The sequence below is a fragment of the Panonychus citri genome, unplaced genomic scaffold (genome assembly GCF_014898815.1).
Source record: "Panonychus citri isolate SS breed McGregor unplaced genomic scaffold, ASM1489881v1 Contig00103, whole genome shotgun sequence".
In the NCBI taxonomy this organism is placed as follows: domain Eukaryota; kingdom Metazoa; phylum Arthropoda; class Arachnida; order Trombidiformes; family Tetranychidae; genus Panonychus; species Panonychus citri.
The window spans coordinates 24449-44432 of record NW_026515508.1 but is presented as its reverse complement, the minus strand read 5'-3'; the positions used below and the strand labels follow the sequence as shown (position 1 = coordinate 44432).

At 32.8% G+C, this 19984-nt stretch overlaps 5 protein-coding genes across 6 annotated transcripts; 2 read left to right on the top strand and 3 right to left on the bottom strand.

Annotated features, from left to right (window-relative positions):
- Window positions 1-903, bottom strand: LOC128388843 (ganglioside GM2 activator-like). The gene is made up of 4 exons (XM_053348302.1): window positions 892-903; window positions 744-845; window positions 490-663; window positions 1-409 (listed from the first exon to the last, which is right to left on the bottom strand). The coding sequence occupies exons 1-4, from the start codon at window positions 901-903 to the stop codon at window positions 68-70; spliced, it is 630 nt and encodes a 209-aa protein (XP_053204277.1). The 3' UTR covers window positions 1-67.
- A 1001-nt stretch (window positions 904-1904) lies between these two features.
- LOC128388830 (uncharacterized protein DDB_G0271670-like) lies at window positions 1905-4283 on the bottom strand. Its single transcript, XM_053348287.1, has one exon. It carries the CDS (start codon window positions 3615-3617, stop codon window positions 2130-2132), a length of 1488 nt encoding a protein of 495 aa, XP_053204262.1. The 5' UTR covers window positions 3618-4283; the 3' UTR covers window positions 1905-2129.
- A 3014-nt stretch (window positions 4284-7297) lies between these two features.
- Window positions 7298-10465, top strand: LOC128388835 (MPN domain-containing protein-like). 2 transcript variants are annotated; one of them, XM_053348294.1, is made up of 4 exons: window positions 7298-7469; window positions 7848-8401; window positions 8490-9872; window positions 9974-10465. In XM_053348294.1, the coding sequence occupies exons 3-4, from the start codon at window positions 8661-8663 to the stop codon at window positions 10196-10198; spliced, it is 1437 nt and encodes a 478-aa protein (XP_053204269.1). In that variant the 5' UTR covers window positions 7298-7469; window positions 7848-8401; window positions 8490-8660; the 3' UTR covers window positions 10199-10465. The 2 variants fall into 2 exon arrangements, with proteins under 2 accessions (XP_053204269.1, XP_053204270.1); XM_053348295.1 differs by lacking the exon at window positions 7298-7469 and adding an exon at window positions 7584-7699.
- Window positions 10466-10469: 4 nt separating this feature from the next.
- Window positions 10470-13741, bottom strand: LOC128388836 (glycoprotein 3-alpha-L-fucosyltransferase A-like). Its single transcript, XM_053348296.1, is given in 3 exon segments — window positions 10470-11040; window positions 11138-13004; window positions 13007-13741. Coding segments are annotated over 2 exon segments (1155 nt in total). The 5' UTR covers window positions 13479-13741; the 3' UTR covers window positions 10470-11040; window positions 11138-12321.
- Window positions 13742-14566: 825 nt separating this feature from the next.
- Window positions 14567-19657, top strand: LOC128388838 (putative uncharacterized protein DDB_G0277255). Its single transcript, XM_053348297.1, is given in 3 exon segments — window positions 14567-15889; window positions 15892-17045; window positions 18421-19657. Coding segments are annotated over 3 exon segments (2073 nt in total). The 5' UTR covers window positions 14567-15234; the 3' UTR covers window positions 18685-19657.
- The last annotated feature ends 327 nt before the right edge of the window (window positions 19658-19984 follow it).

Here is a 19984-nt window from a genome sequence, read left to right as displayed (position 1 = left end):
TACTGTGAGTGTGTTCAATGACTTTACTGTAATTAATTGATTACAGGGCCGGTAAAGGGAATCAAATTTAATTGGCAATCTTCATTTGCATGAGAATTTGCATACAAAACTGTTCAGTGCCACTTGGATCCAATAGACGAGCTTCGATTGAGTAATGTCCATTCTCGAGCCACTTGGGAATATCTGTAAAGGGTAGGGTTGCATTTCCGACGACACTTTCCGGGAAGTTGTATCTTCCCGCGGTGAATGGGCACGAACAAGGGACATTGTAGCGAGTATAAACTTCCGAACAAGGTTTAGGGTAAGGCCACAATAGGCAGAAATCGGGATAATCACAGGAACCAAAACCGCTTTCGCAAGGAATATTCACCCAAACACCGAACACTTTTTTCTTCATTCTCAATGTGAACTTGAAAATCGACGAAGGGAAGAGAAGAGTAAACAAATTCGATCAACATTTGATACTTCGGGTGATTATTGGTCACTTACCGGAAGTGGGGCTGTTAAATTTGCTTTCAGTAAAACATCAAGTCCAAGGGAAAGTATTCCAGGAATGACCATTGGATCGGGATCGAGTTCAAGTCGACTGAATTTAATCACATCGGTGTTTCCACATTGAGACCAAGAAAAATCCTTGAAAAGTAATCCGGTAAAATTGAAATTCTGTTTACAGTATTACAATTAGATTTTAACAATTAGAAGTTAATTGCTTACAATTTCATAGCAATTTATATTAAACATACTTGTTCAATTTCATTTTTGTCAACATTAACCACTGATGATGCTGAGCTAACCAAATGATCATCAAATGTTAACAAAATTAAGGTTATAAAAGTAATGATTAACTACTCATTATTTTGATTGGACTGTTAATTTAGTTGATGTAAAAACAATATTGATCATAAATAATTTAAGGTAACTGATGTAAGTGTCTATGTGGTTATAATCAAATTGCAAATGCAACAAGTGATTAACTTATCATGATTAAGAGTGTTGACAAAAAAATATCATGCTGATTACAATTGAGATCAAGTGGATGACAGATCTTCAATCATCTTCATTTTCATAATCAAAATCATCTTCAAGTCAATCCATAAGAACGACAAAAAAACAGATCGAATAGAAAATTCTGAACATTTTTTTTCCAGTTCGAGACGATTTTTTTACCGATCATCATTTAGTGATATCAACAAAAAAAAACGAAAGGTAAATTAATAAGTAACAACAGATTAATCAACAATCAATTTAATCACTGGTTCCTAGTTGTTAACTATTCCAATAGATGGCGACACTTTTCAGCAAAATTTCGTTTTCAGATTAATTGAAAAGTAATTTAATCTTAACAATGATTTAAATTGTAAATTGGTAAAAGGTTTAAAATTTTCCTTGGGATTTACAACAATTAGCCTTTGATTAGAGTTTCCCAGTTTAACTATTTGATTTGACTACTTGACTCAAAAATGAAAGAGGATCAACAAACAATTTACTGATTTCTAGCCACTTGATGGGATTTTAATTAACTGTTTAAACACCGACAATCAATGAGAAACACAATTAAAGATAATTAAACACAAAAAAAAAAGGTTTCAAAGTTAATTGTGATTACCAATTTGAACTTTAATCGCAACCACAATAACACAGATTAAAAAACCTTGACCAATGGTCATCAAGATAAAGAGCAATTATTTGAATAAGAAAACAATAATCACCTTGACAATCAGTAGCTCAATGTCTTAATTATAATCTTAATTGTTAACAATTATGTTAAGAAAATGTTGTTAAACTGATTGTTGACAATCAAATGATTGAAAATGAAAGTAAATCATTTCAATAGATGGCGACGTTGTCTAGATAATTGAGTTGAATTAATATCGATTAATATTAAATCATGAATGACAATTAAATTGATTTTCCAACGATACTATTTTATTTTATCAATATAATATAATATTTAACATTAACACCCACACTTAATTACACTTGGTTTTAATTATTACATATAAATATGAGTGGTGATTAGAGCTAATAGATTAGAAACAATTTGGCAATTAAGGATATTAGTTAATTAATTATGATGATCATGATGAGTGAGTTAATTTAGAATTTGTTTCCCTTTCAAATTTAATTGTTTAGGAGACACAAAGTTCAACTTCGTTGGGGTCAATTGAAGCCCGTTTGGGTTTACTTTGTTTCCTTCGGTCCTTTCGGGTTATATTCGAGGACGATGATATCGATGAGGAGGACGAAGATCGGGTCAAGCATTGGGAGGGATATTTACGGGATCGTTTAAGGCCATTGTGATTTAACATGTGATTAATTATCGATTTCTGATTTGAATTTCGTTTACCACAAATTACTATTATTATTTGATTGTTATTGTTGATTGTGGTGATAGTGGTATCATCATCACTATCAATATTTGTATTGTAGGTTGATGGTGATGAGGAAGACAGAGAGGATAATGAAGATAATGATGATAAAGATGATAATGATGATAATAGTGATGATGTTGATGACGATGAGGGTGGTTGTTGGGATGGTGATGGTGGTGAGGGCGAGGATGATGTTGATTGGGGTGGTGGTGGTGTTGGTGAGTTTGAAGGTTGATGTTGATGTTGTACCAAATTTAGTAATGATCTTTGAGGTTGTGGTTGTGTTTGTGGTGGTAATTGTGTTGATTGTTGTTGTATTATCATTGGGGAAATTGATTGTGTTGATAATGGTTTAGGTGATGGTGATAATTGAGATTTACATTTAGATTTTGTTTGTGATGATTGTACCATAGTTAACAACGATCGTTGATTAGGTTGTCCCATTGGTGGTGATGGTGTTGATGATTGTAATTGTAATGATCGTAATGATGATGATGATGTTGTTGATTGCTGTTGATTTGATTGTTGAGTTAATTGTGATTTTACAGGTGTTAACAATGATCGTTGGTTAGATTGTGTAGGTGGATTAATAGATTTAAATTTAGGAAAAACAGCTTGAGAACCATAGGAATTAAATAATGATCGATGATTTGATTTACTTGTTAAATTAGTTAAACAATTGAATCCATTGATAGATGATTGTGTTGTTGGTGTTGTTATGGTTGTGGTTGTTGTTAATTGTGATGGTAAATTGTCAATAACGTTACTCGATGTAATTAAATGACCAATTCCATCAGTTAGGTAACCATTTAAACAGGAACCTCCATTTTGATTGCTGTCAACTGTTGTTGTTGTTGTTGATGATGAGGATGTTGTTGTCGATGTTGGTGATAATGATGAAGATGATGAATAATCAACACCATTTAACCTCTTAATTAGTTTAACATTATATTCGAGTCCTTTGTGAATCCGAAGGAAATGTTTCTTTACATGATCAGCTCGATTGAACATCTTATTACAAACGTAACAACGAAATGGTTTCTCGTCCCTATGGATGTTTTCATGTCTTCGGTAAAGGTCACGGCGGTCAGTTGAATATGAACATTGGTCACATGAGTATCTTTTTTTCTGACCAACACCAAACAGTTTGTTGTTATTATTAAGACTATGTTGTTGTTGTTGTTTGTTTACAGAGTGAAGGTGATGATGATTAGTTTGATTGTAGAAATCACTTTCTGAAATCATTTTCTTGCGTTACTGTTAATTGTTAACAGTTAGAATTGTTTTTATATGTAAATTCCAGCACTTTGAATATATCCAATGGGTGGTAAATATCCCTATGGTATTTGGGACTAGGAAAAGTTGGAGAATTTGTTTTTTCTAAAGAGAAAAAAAAAATATCAAAGAAAAACAAAAAGTTCCAAATAAGATAAACTCACAATTAGTTTGAAGAAGGAGATGGAAAGACGAGAGTTTGTAAGAAAGAAAAACTTGGATAAAAAGCTAAAGCAGCAATGATGATGAAGATGAAGATCAGAGAAGAGAAAAAAAGAGGGCGGAAGATAAGTGAGAGATTGAGAGAGAGAGAGAAAAGTGAGAGAGAAAAAGAGAGAAGATGAAAAAGGAAAAAAAAGTGGGAGACTTTTGACTAACAGGGAAAAAGATGAGATAATGAAGGAAGAAGAAAAAAGGAGGAGGAGGAGGAAAAGAAGGAGGATGATGATGATGATGAAGAAGATGATGAAGGGTGTAAGGCGAGTCAAGGGAAAATCAGATGAAAAAGAGATGATAGAGGCTATTGAGGGAAGAGAGAGAGAGAGAGAGTAAGAGGGGAGAGAGGATATAAATATATGTGTATATTATTAACATGGTGAAGGCAGAGGAGGAAGATGATAAGTGGGTGGAAATGATAATGATAAGGAAGAAGAAGATAAAAATGATGATGAAAAATTGTAAGAGATAGTTGGTTGCATTGAGAGATAGTGAGAGAGAGAGAGAGAGAGAGAGAGAGAGAGAGATTCTATCTAAGAGGAAAAGAAAGAGAGAGTTAGAGTTCGGGTGAACTTTTTGTTTTCGTAGTTAGAGTTTGATGTTGGTGGTTGTGTGTGTTTTCGTGAATGCTGAGTATGACATGAGGATGATGAGGATGATGATGATTTTGTTGTTACTTTGGTGAATGTTGGATGATGATGGAAAAGGAAAAAAGTGGGAGGAAGATGAGAGAATGGAAAAGAAGGAGGAGGAGGAGGAAGAGAAGGAGGAGGCGGAGGGGGAGAGGAAAATGAAAGAGGAAGAAGATGATCAAGAAGAGTAGGAGGAAGAGAAAGGAGGAGGTGGAGGTGGGGGGAGAGAAAATGGATACTGAGAGAGAAAAAAAGGAAAAAAAAAGAGGAAAAAAGAAAAGGAGGAAAGTGGAAAGAAAGAGAGAAACGAAATGTGAATGATTGAAAAGGGAAAAAAGTTATGATAGAGATGAGAAAAAGAGAGAGAAGAAAAGAAAGAGAAGCCTGGACGGGAAATGATTATGTGGAAAGAGGAGGAAGATAAAAGAGGAGGATGATAGAAGAGGAGGAAGAGAAAATGAGATGAGATGATGATGAAGGAAAAAAAGGAGATGAGATGGATAAAGATTTTGATGATGGGAAAGGAAGAAGAAGATGAAAGTAATTTTCTCGAATCTCGATTCTAGGGATGAAGAGGAAAAAGAAGAAGATCGAGACAAGAAGGAGTGGGAGGTAGAACATGGGTGGAAGGGAGAGAGGAGTAAATGATGATGATGATGGAATAGCAAAGAGAATGAAGAGGAGGTGGAGGAGTGGGTGGAGAAGGGAAGAGAGTGGTAAAAGTACAGGGAAAGGGAGGGAAAGGAAAGAAAATAGCAGAGAGAGAGAGAGAGAGAGAGAGGAAAAAAAGTTGATCCAACACACAGAAAGTTTTTGGAAATGATGATGATGAGGAAAAAAGTGGGTGGAGGGCAATATGATGATGTTGATGATGATGATGGTGATGGTGATGATCATCATGAGAGATGGAAAAATGTAAAAGAAAGAGAAGAAGAAAGAGATTGAGAAAGGGTGGTAAGGAGGGCGGAGAGGGAATTAAGACGAAAAAGGAAAGGAAACTTTATCGCTAATAGACAGAGGGAAGAGAAAGAGGAAGAGATAATAAGAGAGAGAGAGAGAAAGGAAGATAAGATGAAGATGAGCCAAAAAACAAAAAGGGGTTGATGATGATGAGATTTTTCATCTTCCACCCAACAACATTTCATATCTTCAATGATAATAATGTAATGAGATGTGTTTGTCTTTTATCAACAGAATAGGAACCAAGCCTAAATCAAATGAGTATAAGTAGAGGTAGAAACGATGATGATGATAGAAAGAGAGAGAAAGAGAGATTCCATAATTTTCTCTCTCACACCACCATCATCTTCTATTACCACCAAGCCCACTCTCTTCTTTTCATCTTTTTCTCTCTCTCTCCCACTTTTCTTCTTGTTCGTTGTTAACTTTTCTCTCTCTTCTTTTTCCTTCTCTAAACTAATATATTTTACCTTTACCTTTTTTCCTCCTTAAAAACCTTCCCTCCCTCTTCCCTCATCATCTTCTTCCTCCACCTCACCATCATCATCATCATCATCAACAACAACTTCTTTTCTTTACCTGTCTCTTTCTCTACCCACTTTCCACCCCACTCACAACAACAACCCACCCGTTTGTTGTTGTAAGAGAAAAAGAGAGAAGAGAAAAAAAAATCTTCTTTGAGTTTTTCCTTCTTTCCTGAATCAAGGTTTTCTACTCTTTCAGAATATTATTCATCATGAATGATTATCATGGTTAATCTGAAACTTAATTCTCTCTCTCTCTTAAACTCTAAATATGAACATGATCAACTTGTTGATTAATTGTTGTTCGAGTTGTTGATGTTGTTGTTGTTACTTCAATTCCTTCAAGTCAATGGTTAAACTTTTAATTGTCTATCATTTGGTTAAGATTTTTTTTTCTTCTTCCTCTAATTGGTTAACTAAATTTATTTACTCTTTAATTGTTGTGAACAGTATATTTGTTTCACTTAATTGCTGCTGATTGTTTAACCATAATGTGGTTACATGGATCATTGATTTAAACGAAAAACTTTTGTTTACTTTTTTTTTTCTTCTTCTTCTTCTTCACCTTCCTAAACAATTAACACTTAATTAATGGATAATCTTAATCATCTGCGAAACAATTTGAATAAAATTTACACGTACAGATAATTGAATCTAATTATACAAATAAAATGAGACAATCAACTATCAAACTAATATAATAATGATCAGGTTGATGATTAGTTTGATTAGTGATGATCGGTTAACTTTTTTTAAACGATTCGATTTCTTTCCTGTTTCAACAATTAACTATTAACTATTTAATTATTTTCTTTCATTTTTATTGTTGTTGCTGTTATTATCTCTTAATCAAGGTTAATTATTTAGAGAGAGAGATTATCATTTAATTGTAAGAAAACAAATTGTTAATCGTTTGAAAATTTTCATCAAGCAAATTTAATGGAAAATTTTTTCTTCTTTTTCCAATTAATTAGTTAATTGTTACAATCTAATCATTTCTTTTCTCTGTAACTTTTTCCACGTTTTAATTATCATTGATTTAATTATTCGCGCAGTGATTAATAGACGATTCTTTTTGGAAATTATTTTAAAAAATCTTTTCGATTCCATTTTCTCAACAATTAATATTTAAATTTAATTCTCGTCGGTTAAAATAGCCAATCGAATGTCTATTTTAACAGCTCAGCCGAAAAGAGAAAAGAAAGAGGCAAAAGTAGTGACATCTGTTGGCTCGAATTTCTACTTTTTCTGGAGAATAGAATTTACTGTTTGTTATTAGAATACGTTCCCTTTTTCCCTCTAATTCTTTTTTGGTTTTTTTTTCACTTTGGTTACAAAATTTAAATTCATCTTGATTAATTGTTCCTTTTGATTTTGGAACAATTTATTTTCGCTTTAATTTGTTAAATTGTTAATCAATTTAGTTGATTGATTTGTTTACCTTAGTTGTTTAACTGATTGTGAACAGTGATTGTTTATTGGAATACCAGGTAAGCTAATCGATTTCAAATGGATTTTCTCTTGTCAAATGTTGATGCAATTTCTTTTTCTTTTTTGCATTGTGTTAGAACCAATTGTCATTAATATTATCTACTTATTGGTTTTGATTGAATTCTTTTTTTATTAATAATTCACAGTTTCAATTGTCGATGGGTTTTTATTTTATTCAATTTTGTTGCTCAGTTTTCATTTAATTGATGGTTTATTTGGTGTTTTGATTGTAAATGTGTTTTCTTTTTTTTTGGTGGAAAATCAAAAGATAGATCAGTTGTGATTTCTGTTTTAATTCTGATTTTTTGTTCTTTTGTCTCCTATCTTCATCTCATCTTTTCTTCTTTCTTTTTTCTCTTTCTTTTACTTTCTCTTAGATTTTTTTCCCTGCTTCTTTAACTTGGTTTTTCTATCGAATTATATTAAGAATCCTCAATTTTAACTGGAAAATCAAAACACCTAAAGGAGAATATAAACCAACCATTGTTGAAAGAGAATTTTTTTTTGGATTTTGGATTATTCCATCTGGTCAAACTCATTTGTTCTCTTTCGACCATTTCATCTTCTCGCCTTTTTTTCTACTTATTCTTTAATTGTTTTATTCGGTTAAAGGTTTAATTATGGGTTATCTTTAAATTCTTCATGTTTGGCCGAGGTGAATTATGATCAGGATACCTGAAAAGAGCTGTTTGTAATAATATTGTCGCTGGACCGGTAACACTTCCTGTGTATACAAAAAGATATGTTGAACTGTGTTTTCGAACTACTTTTGTCAAAATTTACTACTTCCATTCTTATCATTAGATGATAATGAAAAATTGATTGGTAATTAATACTCACTGATATCAAAAATTGTCTTGAATACAAGTGGACCTAATCTCATTAGACTAAATATTAAAATCTTCCATCGGCTATCTACTTAAAAAGAAAGGTAATTAGCGTTTTTGATTTTATTTTTCTTCCAATGAAATTATATTTGAATGGTAATTTTAATTTAATTTTTCTTTTCATTTTCACAGATAATACTCTCAATTTTATTTTCTACTTAGCCTTCAAAGACTTTCAGTATAATTCATATTTTATACTATTGCTTTGTTGGAGTTTAATTTTTCTACTCACGCCATTCAAGACAAAGAACACAACCAACCTGTTTAGAATTAAACAAAGTTACACAATAATTCACCATAATCATGGATAATAACACAAGTGACGGTGATGTTGAAGAGCGAACAGATTTAGACAGAAACGATTCATCAGATGGTGATACTGTTACCGAAGACTCTCTTCCATCAACTTCTCATAAAAGTCAAGTTGGACGTAAATCTTTGTCAGGACAAATTTGCTCCTTAAAAACTTTAATCGATGATCAAATTGTCGACCCTGGAAACAATGTACTTACCATGGACTATTATGGTACTAAATTTGATGCTGACTTATTACCCAATGGTAATATAAGATGGGCTCAATCAAAGCAAATATTTACTACACCCAGTGCCTGGTTTAATCACTGTAAGAAACTTGTCAATCCAGAGAGTAGTAACAGTAAACCTGGTTCAGCTTGGTCTACAATCAGGTATCGACGAAAGCGACTCGATTCATATAAATTAAGATGGTATCGAAAGCAAAGAAAGATTGTCACCTCGGCCAACATGTACGATTCAGCAATGGTTTATTCCAAGGCAGCCTCAGACTATTTAACCCATTCCCAAAGTGTTTCATCTGATTCTTCCCCTGTCCCATTAACTTTTTTACCTGACAATTATCCAATGAAAGAGAAAAATGTTGTTGAACATCATACTCTTGCCAGTAAACTTATCCAACAGGATACCAATACCATGGTTAAATGTATTCCATTCAGTGCCCTGGAAAGGATTCAGCCTTTTACCTTAACAATTTCAACAAATGCTCTTTTAACAATTGATTTCCATTGTCATTTAACAACCGGTGAAGTTGTCGGTTATCTTGGCGGTTCTTGGGATATTACAACTCATAATTTGTCAATTCTACAAGCATTCCCTTGTAAAACTCGACTTGGTGATAAAGAAAGATCTCGAAAAGTTGAAGAAGAGATTAGACAAAATATGGATCAGAAAAAATTGACCATCGTTGGCTGGTATCATAGTCACCCGAAAGCAGCCCCTCAACCCACCATACGAGACATTGAATCTCAAATGGATTATCAGATCGCAATGAAAGGTGATACTGATGCAACTTACATTCCCTGTATTGGATTAATTTGTTCACCTTACGATGAAGATAATCCAAGATTAACCTCAAGGTATCAAGCTTTTTGGGTTATGCCTCCAAATGAATTTAAACCCCTTGAATATGGGCGACCCATGCAGATGACTTACAGTGTGACCAGAGATTCATTTCTAACACAAGATTTACTATTAGACATGGTTAGTATACTTTAGATGAAAATTTTTAAACAAAAATATCACAATAATTATTTTCTTCTAATTATTTTTTTCTTTCCATTTATTAACTTTTTCTTGTTCAGCGTTTACTTGCTCATTATTATATTGATGGTCCAGACGCGATTAAATTTTCCGATAATTACTCAACTAAAGAGAAAACTTTTTGGCACAAACTTCAGGCCTCTTTAAAGCCATTTTTACCCCGAGATCTCACCACTACCGTTAATCAAACTCCAGCTCAGACACAAGTCCAACAACAAGCACTTTCCCATTTCTGGGCTTTTCTCAAAGGACTTTTACTCCCTTGAAGTAATTTCCACTTCGCCACAATTAACAAAATCGTCCAATTCCCATGACAAAACAACAATCCCCTTTTATCTCTAACAAGAATACAATTGATATTTATTCATAATTTTCATTAATCGACAAACTCCACACCAAACCTGATTAAAGAGCGATGGATAAAACTTGATCTCAGCAATAATGTCTAACCAATTGACAAAGGGAAATTCTTACATTGTAAAAAACAACAACAACAAATAGTGAACCAAATTAATAAATAGTAATAACATTTAGCTCTTAAATACGTAATTCACTTCAACTTTATAGTTGTTTTAATCTAAATTTTCTCAAGACGATCTAAAAATTCATTAGTTTGAATTACAATTTTCTTCCTTGATGATGAACAATGGGGATAAATCTGGTTAACAGGTAAATCGGATAAATGTCTCTTGAGAAGTGAACAAAATTAGACATCCCATTCTTTTTTCTGCTCTTTCTCATGATCGGCTTTACGTTTAGCGACCCAATAAGCCTTATTTTCGGGTGAGTTCACTAATCGATGGAAATAATATTGCAAGGGAAGTCCAACAAAGACCGTAGAGATGAAAACATAACGCATATACCAATTAGATCTGGCTAAGCCTCTCCAATCAAAATCAAGGAAACTAAACTTGTTGTAATTAACAAGTTGCTTCTTGTAAACTTTTCCATTAAATACAACCGATGGTGTATCAACAATGGGACCAGTGATTTTAACCATGATGATAGAATTAAATGAAAATATTCACCAAAAAATGAGAGCACAAACTTGTGAAAGATTAATGAAGAATCGGGTTCACAATAACCTCCAATAAGAAATCCAAATGACCTTCACCAGATGAAAAAAAAGAACATACAAAAGATGATTAGAGAAATTATGAACCATAGAACCGACAAGTAGACAAGAGAAAAGATTGAATACTTACCAGAGGATAATTAAATTAACTAGAAATCAATCAACTAATTAATTAGGAAAAAATAAACACCAATCTAAAGGTTGAATTTTCAAAAATTTTCTTTTCTATAGAGAAACAGATGAAAACATTTCGATTATCATTCGATAGAACAAAAAATCGATCTTTCCCAGAAAAGATCGATTGTTTTCGATGAGTTGACTTTCTATCAGCCGATTGATTCAACATTTCGGGTTGTAATTGCAGGTGAAAGTAATGATGTTGAATAGGCGGCAAGTTGAGAGGGTGTTTGTTGGTTTAAACCATTTTTTACGTCTTTGTGATGAATTAAGTGAATTTTGGGTTAACTGGTTAGTTCGTTTATTGTGTAATAATTGAACTTCATCCATTTGCGAGATAGTAAAGCTTTCGACTGGAAAAAGAAACAAACAAAGTAGAGAGAGAGAGAGAGAATAGACTTCGACTTTATTATGGGTCCAAAAAATGAAGAGATTACTTGATAATCTTATAGATTAAGTGGACTCGAGAAAACAGATCAAAACTCTCGGCGATTAGAAGGCGAATATTCGATTAATATTTGAGATTCGGTTAATTTTTCTTAAGATAAGGGAAAAGCAAAATTAATGCATTATTATAATTTATTATTAAACAAAAAGACAATTAACAAAACTAAAGATCTTTAATTACAAGTTTTTCTTTCTTTTCCTCTTCCTTTAAATGTAAACAACGTTAAGAGGTTGAAAAAAGATCCTCTGGAAATGGTCGCTGAGATTGATGGTGAGGCCGATCAACTGGAATCTGAGGTGGAAAAGTTTGACGGAGAATATCAAGGTAAAGAGTATAGATACCTGGATGAAATGCTAACAAGGTGCATGTTGAAATTGGATAATATCGATTCAAATGGACGGGAAGATGTGAGAAGCGCTCGAAAGACAACATTGAATCGGCTTGATAAATGTACACAATCATTGGAAATCAAGGCGACCGGTAAATCAAAACAGTCAGGGAACAATAAAGAGGACGAAGATGAAGAAGAAACCAAAGATTAATTGAAAAATATCCATGACCAATTGATTGTTACAATCTAAATCTCCTCGATGTATTTCCTATCAGAAAAGCTCGTAACTCCCTGTTTTCTGAAAATCTTTTTCTTTGTGAATTCAAGTTCAATCGCATGACTATGACCAGAATTTGAATCAATTTATCGGAGTCCATGATTTACATGATCCTTCATTGAACCACCAACTAACCAGATCTTTATGTCGACGGTTACATAATACATTTGATCGTCTTAATTGATGGTGATCTTTGGTTGATGATGAAAATGAAAATCCACTTTGGGTTGATTGTTTCAATCTGGAGCATATTTGGCAAAGAACTATCCGATAATCGTTATTGTCGATCGTATAGCGAGATTTCCACTCGAAATATGAATTGTATCTTTTCTCGTCGGCAGATAAACTCAGTAATAACATCGCCAAGTATCGAGGTGATTTAAATGAAAGAGCATCGATATACGAATGATTTGGTAAAACTGATGAATAATTGGCTCCACCGAGAACAATGGGAATGACTGTGTAATTAAGAAGATTGATTATCTTCTCGGTATAATAATCGGAACAAATTGAATTCTCGAAAGACAGATAGTATCGATACTTTTTCTCAAAATATTCGTAACAATATGATCCTTTTGAACTTGGACATTTAAATGAACCACAAGCACCATAAATGTCAACATCAATGTAACGAGCTAACTCTTTAGCATATTCATCTCTTCCCGATGAAGCTCCACAATTGGAAACCATCCAGGCCACATTACGACTTTTCTTTGAAAAGGGAACACTAACTGATTTGTGAGATTCATGAGATTGATTTTTGGTATAATGGTTCCATATGGAGTTGGAAAATCTGAATCAGCTCGATAACTGGACCAACAATCAATGTAATTAGAGAAAGCGGTTAAACTAGATCGTCTATAAGTGTTCATTGGAGATTCCATATGATGCCAGATCCACGTTTGACCTTCAAATTTATATTTAGGCAAATCTTTGAGATTAGTGTTCCGCCAGTAGAAAATTACAACTTTCGCTTGAGCCAAGAAACTTCGATTCCGAGTGACAACACAATCACAACCTAACGGTAAACTCGTAGCTCCCCACCATGAATCACTATCGAAGGCAGGTGTCCACAGGAGGATAATCGGTTGGACGGCAGGACTGAATGCTGGAGATTCTGGTGAGAGTGAGACTCGGACTGGTGTATCAGCTGGTTTGATGATAAAATAGAGGCAAAAGAGGAGACCAGCAATGACCAGAGTCCAGTGTCGATATGTATTGTTGACAAAGAAAAACATTCAATTAATTGAATATAAACCAAATAGTAAAGAAATGCCCGTTGTCTCCTCAATGTTGTATTGTTGTTACATTTACATTAACATATGAAAGGTAATAAGTGCCCCCTGGTCAACAATAACCAGAGCTCATTTTTACGTCTTTGTGATGATGAATTAAGTGAATTTTGGGTTAACTGGTTAGTTCGTTTATTGTGTAATAATTGAACTTTATCCGTTTGCGAGATAGTAAAGCTTTCGATTGGTAAAAGAAACAACCAAGGAAGAGAGAGAACGAGAGAATAGACTTCGACTTGGAGATGATTAACGCGATTCTTTTCGTTTAATTGTTCTTCTTTAGATCGTTACTTTGATTGTTTTACTAGTTTTTAGTATTTCTTCCGAATCTTTGATCGAGTTAGAAATAAGTTCAGAAGGAATTCGATTGGATTTTTATATGTTGATTGAATAGTTGGTTAATTGTTTGTAGATCTGATATTATTTTTTGACCATAATTTGATTATTTTCCAATATGATGTTGATCCGATGAATCCATTGTTATTAGTCAATTTTTCATTTTTTGTCTCGTGTAGATTTTTGTACCAAATGTCCTCGCCTTTGCGTAGCCATGAATCGTGTCTCAATATTATCTGTTCTTCTGCTTGTTTTCGCCAGAATTTCGTCGACATCCGGTCAATTGAAATGAGCTATTAAAGATGTACGACCCATTTTGATAATGTCACAAAGAGGTAGTTTTTCTAATTGCTCAACGAGATCCATTTTCGTTATTAATTCACGACGGAGATTTGTTTTCAGTTTTTCCATGTAATGTTATGTATGGTTTTGTTTTTGTTTTTGTTTTTGTCGCTTTTATCATTATTATTGAATCTCTTACCTTTGGTTTGGTATTTTCTAGAGTCTCTTTGTTGTCTTAGGAACAGGTTATAAACATTGATTTAGTTAATTAATGGTTACAATTTAGTAATTTCCATTAATTGACAAGTTACAAATTTTCACTTGTCTACTTGTGAGAACATCGATCAACTAGTGACATCTATCGTCAAAATAAATCGAATGTTGGATTTGTTTTGATTTTTTGTTTTCTTTTCACTTTAAACTCGATCACTTTTGTGGTTCATACAATGGATACTCTTTAATTGTTTTGGTTTTTTTTTCTCCTTCCCATAGAGTCTAAATTGTTAATCATCAAGTTAACTCTGTTTCCAGGAAATTTTCTTTTATTCTACTGCAATTGTTTTCAATTTGTTGTTCATCCATCAAATGGGATCCATATTGATTCTTGGTCTAAAAGGTGTAGGTCAACTGACTATAGATGAAGATTAAATGGACAATTATAATGATAATGTTTACTATTGATTATTATTTTCCATTTAAATAGTGAACATTTTCATTATCTTCTCTTTTCATCGTCATCATCTCATATCTCTCATCTCGTAGTAATAATATTATATCCAGGCAAAGTCATCTGAACATTCAACAACAACAACAAAACAATTAATATATTTGTCAACCAAATGATGTTTGTAAAATTGAACCTTATCTTGTTATAAGGTATTATATAAATACGTTTATATAATACAAACACTCATTAAGGAACAATATTATTATTATATTTACCAGGTAAAAGAGAGAGAGAGAGAGAGACAATTTTTATCTTTTATCAACTATACTTATTAGTAGTTAATTGTATGTGATAATTGTGAAGGAGAGGATAGTCAGATAATAAGAATAATTTAAGTATCTTTACCATCATTAGAGTATGAGTGATCAAAGTGAGAACATTAATTGTTCTAGTGTAACTAGTAAACTGCTTGACAATTTACTAACTCTTCCAATTGAACTATCAACTTCACCTTCAATACAACAATCACAACAATCATCACAACAACAACAACAACAACAACAATCTTTTGACACCAATACAAATATATTCCAGTCTCAACAATCAACAACAACAATGCCCTCGTTAACCGTTGGTACTAAAGGTAAATCAACAACAACCACAACTGAATTGGGATCAATTAGTGTCCCCAAGAAACAATCATCACCATCAACACCTTCAACTGCAATTGATTTTTTCACCTTCAAATGGTTATTCAAGAAACGAGCTGTTCCTTTCTTAAAGAAATCATCTTCATCCATTTTCCCTGAAGCCTCAGATAATCAAAGTAATCAACATCACGGATCAAATTCTGTTGGTACAATTTCTTCAAATGGAAATGGACTCGATGGATCTCGATCTAATAGTCGATCAGCTGGTTCACGGTTAGACTGTCAAAGTATTCCAGGTACAGCTAAACCAACGAGTAAAATTTGTTCTGTGACCCAACCATTTATCTCTCGTCTCACCGAAACCGAATCAACTTTAAAATCAACCCTTCGAATGAAACTTTCCTACAGTTTCGGTGATATTGACGATTTTCAAAATGGTCTTACCTGGACAATGGTGAAAAAGAACCATTAAATCCTGACATTAACGATGACCATTCATCCTTAAATCACCCTCATAATCACCATCATCATCCTCATCCTCACAATCATCTCCATCACCATAGGAATCATTCAAATGTCAACACTTCTCATCATAATTCAATTTCATCATCAAGTAAATGTCTCTTTCCTAAAAGTGGTAAATTAACTTCATCTTCATCAGCTTCAATATCTCACCTTCCCTCAACTCGTCGATCTGGTTATCATTATCGTCATGAATCATCAATTGGTACCCTGAGAAATCGTGAATTAGATTCAATTGAACGATGCTCTCTCTGTCTTAATGAGATATCACCTCAATTGATGCACACAATTTGGTCCTGTGGATGTCGTTTCTGTATCAATTGCCTACAAACTTACCTGACAATAAATATAAAGGAAAACAATAATGTTTGTAATTTAACTTGCCCTGATTCAAATTGTCCAGAGATAATCAAATTATTGAAACAACATCCATCCTCAACATTATCATCATCTGCTAGTAATAATAACATTTCCTCATCATCTGGTCCTAATCATCATCATCGTTTAATGACATCTCTCATAAAAACAATGTCTCCAAATCGTTTCACTCCCCAAGAGATACAATTATTGGTACCAGAGGAGACATTTAATCTGTACAAAAAGTACAAATTATACCAGGAAGTAGATGAAGATCCCAATCGAACCTGGTGTCCAAAGCCAAACTGTGTTAACATTTGCACCATAACAAAATGTCAAACTGTTTCTCTGCCCTCATCATCATCATTTACCTCATCAAAGTCAACTCAGTCCACAAAGATGTCGCTAAACGTTTCACCGGAACTGGACAAGGCCTCATTTTATTGTCAAAAGTGCAATGAAACCTATTGTAACCTATGCCGAAAACCCTTTCACCCTGGAACCTCATGTTGGCCTTCAGGAGAAGATGATGACCTTGCCCTTTTATTGAACAATCAAAGTGGCTCACCAAACCGTCTCAATAACATTAAACGCTGCCCTCGATGCTCCGTTTGGATTGAGAGAGACGATGGATGCGCTCAAATGATGTGCCGTAAATGTAAACACGTTTTCTGCTGGTTTTGCCTTCAATCACTCGAGGTTAGTGTTTTATTTTTGTCACTTTTTGCTTCCCTCTCTCACAAAACAATCAACTAAATTATCCCAATCATATGTGAATGTCTATGTGCGTTACTAAAATGATTAATTTTCACATCAAATCGATAATCATCTCCAAGTGGAAACAAATAACTCTATTGTTTTTCTACTTGTGAAAAACATCATCATCACAACATTGAAACATCAGATTAACCCATTAACTATTTTAACTACTGGACTCATTGATGATTAACGTTGTTGATGATGTTACATCATTCATCATCATCATTAGTATGATAAGATTATCACCTCAATCTTCAATCTGGATATTTTTTCAACATTTTCTTTTCTCGCCTCTTTTAATCAACAGCAATTAGATTCGTTGATCAAAAGCTAATTTTGAATATTAAAAAGGAAGTAAAAAAAACTCCATTAACCATAAAAAAGTCATTGTTTTATATTTAGAAAATTGATAATTTACCCTTACTCTCTCTCTCTCTCTCTCTCTCTCTCTCTCTCTCTCTCTCTCTTCCTTTCATCATGTACTGAGTATTTTTTTCTTCTCACGAAACAATTGTTTTTCCACCTAACTGTCTATTCTCCTCTTCCATCATCATTATCAGTCGATTCCAATCAATAATCTTTTTTTTTCCTTCTCTTCAAGTGGATATCCCATTGAGTCTTCAGGCCAATCTTATTATTACATAAAATCAAATGAGAGAAAATTTCATTCATATGATAGATATCGTAGGTTATATTATCGATATAAAGAAAAAGATAAAATTTGATTGATTAAGATGATGAAAATTCAAAATTTTGAAACAATCAGATGAATTGTATCAGAAAATCATCACCGATATAACAATTAAGTTGCATTAAAAAATTTAAGCTCCTTTTTTTTACTTAAAAACTAATTAATTCCAATTATGATCACAGTTATAATTGTAATCAATTAACCTTAAACATTATGATTATATCACAAAAAAAGACATCAATAGATAATATCAATGGTCAATCATGATGAATCTCCGGAAATCCGTTACTAATGGTGACGAATCTATTAATAGAAAGTTATATCTACATGATTGAAATTATTTTCTTTTTGCTATTCCTTCAACTGTGTGACAATTAGTTTAATCATAACTATCAACCGAGAATTAGTTTTCCTTTTATTAACAGTTTCCAAAGAGTGAATTAGTATTCATTTGAAAAGGGTGATCATGATAATCAACTGAATAATGAGTAGTTGATGTTTTTTTTTATTCATCATCCATAACCTTGTTAATTTATAACGATAATTATTATCATAATAGTAATAACTTACTGACGTAGTTTATTAATATCTTTGTTTTCATTTTTCTCTATCATTTATCTACAGGATGATTTTTTACTTCGTCATTATGATAAAGGACCTTGTAAAAATAAGCTAGGTCATTCCCGACCTTCGGTAATTTGGCATCGAACTCAAGTTATCGCTATTTTCGCTGGATTTGGTTTACTATTACTTTTGGCCTCACCCTTATTCCTAATCGCATCACCATGTATCCTTTGTTGTAACTGTTGTTGTGGTTCATCCTGCAAGTACTTAGACGATGGTGATCCCAATGAAGAGGAAGATGGATTCGGTGTTGTTAATCTGTAAATCATCATCATCATTATCATCAACATCATCCAACACCAAATCTACACATGAAATAGACAAACCTAATGAACATAGTTCAATCATCCTGATTAATATCTTTATCTTGTTATTATCAATTTAATTTTCATTTACGTTCACCAACCTCATTCATTATCTATCCATTTATTTATATCCATTTCTGACATTTATTTTTCTTCCACTTCCTCTTCCACCTCCTTCTCTCTCATCCTTCGTCTCTTAAATGCATTTGTAAATAATCAACATCCGCCAGGCGGGATTACTGAACTTTGATTGGTAAAAAACGAGACCTGAGTCCATTTAGAAAATGCTCTTCCTCCCGATCCTCTCAATAATATATATATATATAATATTCCTCGATTATTGTCATCATTATTGTCACCATTCTCATCGTCACTTCCACTTTCATCATCTTGGATACTAGAATGAACCACAATTAAGAGGATAAACATCAACAGCCACAATTTAGTGACACAACATCAACTCACCGGAGGGGAAAATAATTCTAACGGAACTTTCCAAACACACATATTAATCTATTATATATATATCGATGGTAGTGATCATAAAGATACATCGAACTAAATCAATTCCAATGACACAGAGATAACTACAATTAACTGATTGTTTTCATTCATTTTCATGATAATTTATCATTGAAAATTTTCCCACTTCATTTACTATACAAAAACAAAGCCAAAGGAAGATATGAAATCAAAAGATACAAATTGATTGTCAACATTCAGAATACACGAGGAATCAATTGTAACAATTAACAACAAAGCTGATCAGAGTTACAATCGAACATCTAATTTAGTTATTATAATAGTTATAACAATGATCAAAATTGATTAGACAATTTAGTTAATTACACTACTAAAACTGTATATACATATGTTTGTGTGTATACATATTTGACTAGTAAATTATTACGATATTAATTGTTACCACTTAATTATGATTGTAATTGGTTTTTTTATTAACCTCTAAAGGTCTTCAATGTGTTTACTCATTTAATTTTTTCCCTCTTCCTCCGTTTGATTAAACAATTAACGAAAAAAAGAAATGATTAATGTAATTAATTAGTTAATGTTTATTATACTTAATTACAATTAAGACTAATTTGTTGAAAAAAAAAGTTTGTTTTCTCAAATCTTTAATTTAGTTAATCAACTTGATGATAATCAAGGTAATTAAAAGGATTACCCATCTGTAGTAATTACAATTATCTTAACTGTGAGTATTTTAATTGTTAGATAATCTCTCTCTGTGTGTTGATTTT